The sequence below is a fragment of the Pinus tabuliformis genome, chromosome 7, assembly GCF_031772625.1.
Source record: "Pinus tabuliformis cultivar Carrire ecotype Pingquan chromosome 7, CPIR1, whole genome shotgun sequence".
Lineage (NCBI taxonomy): Eukaryota > Viridiplantae > Streptophyta > Pinopsida > Pinales > Pinaceae > Pinus > Pinus tabuliformis.
Window position 1 is genome coordinate 1,229,669,555 of NC_142293.1, and position 6,868 is coordinate 1,229,676,422.

The window sequence follows — 6,868 nt, forward strand, 5'->3', positions numbered from 1 at the left end:
AAAAAATAGCATACAAGTTAGAAAATGAAGGGATCTCCCATTCCCAGTAAGTGATAGACCGAAAATGGATCCATTATTTCTAGGTCCCTTGTTTGAGAGTTGTTTGGCTTTAGCCCTTTCTTATGCTACCTCTTTGGATGGGGTGATAAGGATGCAACCCGCCTATGACAATGTTAGTATCTCATTATTGATCTCTATCTACTCAAGCCTCGAAGTGACATATATGTATTGACACCTCTCTATAACATGCAACAATTTGTGAAAGGGATTGTATGTTTCAAGGTTTTTATTGCTATTATAATTTTCCATGGAATGGCAACTTGCTACATTCTGAACAGGTTTAGGATGCTTCAACATCCTCTCACTAGCATAATGACCTCGAAAATGGATATGTTGGTGCAATTCCTTATCACAGTTTATTCCTTCATTCATTACCAACCACCACCTCCCATCCAAGTTGGTTTGATTTGGATGATTTTTTCTTATCCTTTACCTGGTTAGTTTTTGTTTTGTTTGCAGGTCCCTCAACTACAAGCACTTCTTCTTTGGAGGGAGCTCCACTCTTGTGTTTTCCACTACCCGAGTTTCTATCCCCCCCTCATTATCACACTTTCGATTTGTTTTCTTCACCCTTTGGAGTCTAGTGGTTGGGAGACACATCCTTCATATTTGTGCCCTCCTACTCTTAACCATTCCTAGCTTAGTGAGATGGCAAGATATGGTTCAAATTGAAGGGCACCTCGTGGTGAGTGTAGCCAAATCCACTTCATGAGCTCAACAAGGAGCATAATTGTCAACAAGGATTTATTGATATTAGACCCCTCTAGAAGCATGAACAAAAATTGATTTAGCAAAAGTTGAGGTGCGAATATAATAGAGGTTCATTGTAGATGTTGAGATTGATGAGGATATTGTGCAATAGGTACAAGACACAAGAAATATTAGGAGCACAAAAATACTAAGTATGATCAAATTGTTGATATGTATTGAAAAATGAAAACAATCATGGGCAAGGTTTTGGTAGAAGGGCATGAGGCTTATCAGGAGATGTCGCTCTTCTTGGATGAGCTATAACTCCAAATTAAACATAATGACCACAATGTTGCCATTTTGGCTAGGAAGGCATCTGGCTTGAATTTGAAGATCCTAAGGATGATGATGGGCCCACCAAAACTAATGCTATCAATTCCCCATCTGCTTAACATGTTCAGGCCACTAGTCATTTTGTTTTTATATATTGATAACAACACTATCCTATTCCTTAGGTTAGCACTAGGCATACTAGGAATCATGCTCGCAAGCTTACTTTCTCCTTGAAAGTCATTTGGATAATGACATATTTTAGACACTAGGGATAGATGATTTGCTCTTTTGTTGTTGGTTAAATTGGTTTCCCTAGTGGTAGGCCAACAACATTTGTTATTATAGTTTTTGTTCAGTTTAACATAATTCTATAGGCTAACTTACAAAAAAAAGTTGTAGAGAGCCCTACCCTACCTCTTGCGTGTATAGACAACATCCACAATATAGGAAATCTTGTGCCTTGCATGCTCATGTAAGTAATAGTGTCTTCAATAACATTCTCTAAAAAGATCTTCAACATTCTCATCATCTCGATTAGATAAGTTAGTTGATACCTTTAATGCCCTCTTTTAATGATGACATTTTTAATAATAAAATTAGTGAAACCTTTAATATAATCCCTCAACACCTTTTACAAAAAAAGGTTGTAGAGAGCCCTACCCTACCTCTTGAGTGTATAACAACATCCACAATATAGACAATCTTGTGCCTTGCATGCTCATGTAAGTAATAGTGCCTTCAATAACATTCTCTAAAAAGATCTTCAACATTCTCATCATCTCTATTAAATAAATTAGTTAAACCTTTAATGCCCTCTTTTAATGATGACATTTTTAATAATAAAATTAGTAAAACCCTTAATATTATCCCTCAACACCTTTGTATAACTCTTTACTAATCTCTTTCCCAAACTCTTCTCACCCTCCTCAAAAGTATCTCTCTATTCGTCTCTTTCCCAAACCCTTCCCACCCTCCTCATCATACACTCGTCTTGTTTAAATTGAAACCAAAATAAAATTAGAAATATTTAAACTTATAAAAAAAGAAAAAAGAAAAATCAAGTTTTGACCTTATCCCGATACTATAACCAAAAAAATATTTCATATTTATTACTCCATTTCCCTACACTTCAATATTTATGATTAAAAAACCCTGTATTTTAAACTCCAGATCTGAAATAGAAATGCCTATGAATACAATATAACCCTGCATTTTAAACTCCAATTCTGAAATAGAAATGCCTATGAATACAATACCTAGTCACCTATTTACAATCAGTACAACGCCATTACATATTGGGAAACAAAATACAACACCCAATCAAGAGATATAACATCTTGAAGGAAACCAGACAAGCAACAACACAACAAAGACAACCGGGTGCCGCATGTTCTTGTTAAAGTTGAATTCTAAAAACATATCTGAAATGTATAAACAATCAAACCATGGCGGCATTTGGTAACACATGACAGGTCGATTCAGTAAAGGATGAATCCTCTGCAAATTCCAGATGGAGAAATCAATTGCAGTTTAATAGTCTGCTTAAAATTGTTCTACAATCCAAAAATTCCTATTGGAAAAAAGGAGCCAGATTCATGGCTAAAATCCTAAAAAATTAGTATTCAGCCATCGATATTTAATATTTATCGCCATCATCAAATTCATAATATTAGCCGCTACCGCCAGAGCCATATTTTTTGCGGAGGAAAATTAACTGCAACCGGTCATATCCAGCTAATGCACCGGCCGCAGCTACAGCACGCAGGATATTTGCACCTGCGCCCTTGAAGAGTGACTTGACACCTTCATTTTTTACTATCTGCGAGAATGCATCCATGGAACTCTTGTACTTAACTGCCTCACCAGAAGTCATCATCATTCTTCTGCGTACAGTATCTAGAGGATACGAAGTTAAACTAGCACCAGTTGTGCTAGCCCAACCAAGAAGAAAACTTGCAAGGAAGTTATTCTGCACAACCGACATTTTCAAAGAAACCAACATTTTAGGGATTAGAACTTTGGTTTTGATTATATCTTAATGCAGACAGTCGATCGATATATTTGTAAATAAATAATCTACAATCCCACCTATAGACCTAGAATAAAGTAAATAGGAAATGGAGAGGGTCCTAATAAAAAAGGGGATGAATATTACCTCAAGGTCTCCAACCAAAACAACTGGCTTCAGAGAATCATACAGTCCAAAGTATAAACCACGATACACTATAATCCCCATCAACGATACATTAAAACCACGGTAGAGCCCAACAACACCATCAGATTTCAAGGTCTTCTTGTACACATCAATTAGCCCATTAAATTGCCTCTCTCCTCCTGTCTTTGAAGCCTTCGCATCATTAGCCAGCCGAGTTCGAGCGAAGTCCAAAGAATAAACAAAAAACTGAGAAGTTGCACCAGCTGCAGCACCAGAAGCCAAGTTTCCAGCGAACCATTTCCAGTAACCATCCCTGTCTTTCTTGAAATTAAAGAGACTCTTATAGTAATCCTTAAAAGCGAAATTCAAAGCCTGTGTTCAAAGTTCAAACCGCAGAGTCAGTTACAATCTAATTTTCACATCTTGGCCCAAACGACAGTTCAAAATATAACCGATGAAAAGTTGTATATACCTGAGTGGGAAAATAACGGATTACATTTGCAGTGTTTCCTCTCCACAAGGAAATCACGCCTTCTTCCTTGATTATCCTACCAAAACAATCTGTAATTCCTTTGTATGGGGCAGAAAGACGTCCAGACTTCAGCATCTCATCCTGGTTCTGTATCAACAGTTTGACACGCTCAATAGGGGCAGCTACAGTTTTTGATACTGCAGCAGAAACCCCTCCCATGAGAAAATCAATCATAAAACCAGAAAAACCTTTCTCTGCAGGCGCTGGAATAAACACAGGTGAATGGTCGGGGGCAAAAGCTACGTTGCTTCCGCGAGAGCCATTCAAAAAGGCAGAGTGCAAGCCTCCATAATTCTGAACAGGAGCTGACTGTGTTCCATTATACAAGGGCTGAAAAGCACCATTCTGGCGATGCTGCCAACTTGGGGTAATCCTCGAACCAAGATAGGTTTGACAAGACATCTTCTGTATAGCAAAAGGATAATTTTGTTGCTCTGCCATTGTAACCTGTTAAACTTAGCGAAATATTAAAAGCCCAGAAAATAAGTTAGAATAACCCCAAAAAAATTAAAATTAAACAGATATTTGAAGTCCGAATTAAAGAACCAAGGATTATGATTCCCAGAGAATGACATTCCTATAGATAACTATCCAATAAGCTTGGGAAGAGGCAAATCACACTTTAACATTAAAGAAAGTGGGGAAGGTAAACTCTAAGACTCTTGTAGTATTCATTGTAGAAGCACGGCTTGCATGACATCTTCGTAATCGAAACATCATTACAAAAGTAAAACAGAGGATTGAATCATTAATAAGATGTAAGAAACTAAGCGGTTTCATGTCCAAGATCATATATAACGCAACATACTCTGTTCTGATCAAAGAAACTCCAATAGTATCAGATCATAGATATTCATGTTACCTGCTATGATTACAAACCAAGTGTTATACAAATATTCAAAATGAATTGCTACCATGAGATCATCCCGTTCTGAAAATTGATACTTGAAGCTCATATACAAAAGGATCAGCAGAAAAATCCTCAAACCATATTAAAACCCTACAGAAGTTAACCTTGCAAAACAATCTGCAAAAATTTCCTGCTTTGTTGGAAGGCAAACAAAATAAATGCTACTTTTCACAATGCTCAGATTTCAGTTTTTACATTCAAGGTCATGCTCTTCTATTAAAATTTGAAAGAAAAGATCGCTCGTACTGCTGAATAATCCCTCCAGGAATCAAATTCTTAAGACATCCACACTTAAATGGGCATGGATCAACAATACTACTAAAGCATTAAAATGAAATGCCCAGATTACAGATATTTCAAAACAAAAATGATTTATCTTTCAAACATGGAGATTTGAGAAAGACTTTAAAGCCTCGTAGCATTAAAATGAAATGCCCAGATTACAGATCTTTCAAAACAATAAAGATTTATCCTTCAACATGGAGATTTGAGAAAGATTTTAAAGCGTAGTAGCATTAAAATGAAATGCCCAGATTACAGATCTTTCAAAACAACAAAAGATTTAAAAGCTGTTAGCCAAATGTTCATGTCATGATCTTTCAAAACAATAAAGATTTCTTTCTGGATTCGAACTTGTGGCTAACTGTACCTATCTAACCCTTCAAATTCTTTTTTGAAACTGTGATCTTCAATCCAGAAACTGTAATCTTTTAAGGAGGACAATATATTTTTAACAGTAAACCCACTTAAGTTATATAAATTCCATGTAAAACCCACTTAAGTTATATACATTCCATGTTGAACATGGAAGTAATTGAATTTCTATCATTTTGAACAACACACCAACAGAATGTTCTAGTGATACAATTTGTGAGATTGAATATTTTCATGGTTTAGTGTAAACTTCAAAGCCTATAATTAAAATAAGAAATAGTCCAACAAATGTTTAAAGCACTAAAGAATACTTACAAAGATACTATACAAATATAATAGATTAAAGCAACTAAAATTGTTCTCTCGACTGTTCACAGAATTTGGAATCTAAGAAAGAATCCATGAAAGGTCTGAAGCAACATAGAGTACTTACAATACTTACAATGATTGCCTACTAGCAGAAGCAAAATTTGAAAAGGTCCGTGATCTCGATCTTTGTTTCGTTATTGCCATTGGATTCCGCCATGGAACTTTTTATAACAGGGATTCTGGTTCCCAAGAAACTTCGCCATCCAACGCCAGCGCGATAGAGCGCGTAATTTTAACGACCGAGACTCAATCCAACTCCGGAGACCATACCGAGGCTTCGGCGGCTCTTTGACTGCACGCCTTTGACTTAGAATTCGTGTCCGAAGTTCGCAATAAAGACTATGACGATGTAATTGCCCGACCAGCAAGGGCTAACGAGCCTGCTAGAGGGCATTAAATGCCCGCTCAAGCAAGCTCGTTAGTCATATAACACTAGTGGGGATGGAGTGTTCGGAAAGTCACGGCGCGCGTGTTAGATATAGCTAAAGTGCTTGTAGCTGAGTGGACATTTAATGCCTTATAACAAAGTCGTTAGCCTCAATAAAGGCAAAAAAATATGCTAAAATGAAGGTTTCTGCGGGACAGTTCGACACGGCTGTTTGCAACTGCTTCCTTCTGAGAAGGAACATTTATCACAGATGCTCAAACTAAGGGTCTCGGTGTGAGAATTCGACACGGCTGTTTGCAACAGTTTTCAGATGCGTGCAGGAGAAGAAACATTTATCACATATGGGCGTTCGTCAGGTCAACAAAACGAACAGTAATTCAAGTAAAATTAAATGCCGCAATACAACTGTTTGCATTTTGTTTTGGGGAATATTTTAGGTCAAACGTATTAGAAATGATCACAACCTTATCACCTATTGGCGTCGGTCATTTTCTATACCTGATATCCAAGATTTTGGCAGGTCAACAAAACAACAGTGATATCCAAGATTTTGGCAGGTCAACAAAACAACAGTGATTAAAAAAAAACACAAACGTCGTAATACCCTGGGTCACAGTGATTAAAAAAAAACACGAAGGGCGTGACACTGATTAAAAAAAAACACAAAGGGTGGAACACCCTGGGACACTGGACCCCGTAATCTTTTTTCCAGAAAAAAGGAATGAAAAATATTGGCCGAAGTCCAATAGCATTATTTGTAAAACATACAGCGTGCAA

General features: G+C 36.9%; 1 protein-coding gene across 4 annotated transcripts; it reads right to left on the minus strand.

Annotated features, from left to right (window-relative positions):
- Nucleotides 1–2,560: 2,560 nt before the first annotated feature.
- On the minus strand, nucleotides 2,561–6,120 carry LOC149251819 (ADP/ATP translocase 1, mitochondrial-like). Of its 4 annotated transcripts, none has more exons than XM_089459584.1 (4): nucleotides 5,777–6,120; nucleotides 3,711–4,217; nucleotides 3,239–3,610; nucleotides 2,561–3,052 (listed from the first exon to the last, which is right to left on the minus strand). In XM_089459584.1, the coding sequence occupies exons 2-4, from the start codon at nucleotides 4,209–4,211 to the stop codon at nucleotides 2,753–2,755; spliced, it is 1,173 nt and encodes a 390-aa protein (XP_089315710.1). In that variant the 5' UTR covers nucleotides 4,212–4,217; nucleotides 5,777–6,120; the 3' UTR covers nucleotides 2,561–2,752. The 4 variants fall into 4 exon arrangements, with proteins under 4 accessions (XP_089315710.1, XP_089315711.1, XP_089315709.1 ...); XM_089459585.1 differs by having other exon boundaries at nucleotides 5,768–6,120; XM_089459583.1 differs by having other exon boundaries at nucleotides 3,711–4,225; nucleotides 5,768–6,120.
- Nucleotides 6,121–6,868: the final 748 nt, after the last annotated feature.

Bases quoted from the DNA above. Each gene is read 5' to 3' on its own strand.
- LOC149251819 (XM_089459584.1), bottom strand. From the start codon at position 4,211: ATGGCAGAGCAACAAAATTATCCTTTTGCTATACAGAAGATGTCTTGT. The intron at 3,611-3,710 runs GTATATACAACT...CTTTGAACACAG, and splicing joins TCCGTTATTTTCCCACTCAG to GCTTTGAATTTCGCTTTTAA. The intron at 3,053-3,238 runs GTAATATTCATC...TCGGTTGTGCAG, and splicing joins TTTTGGTTGGAGACCTTGAG to AATAACTTCCTTGCAAGTTT.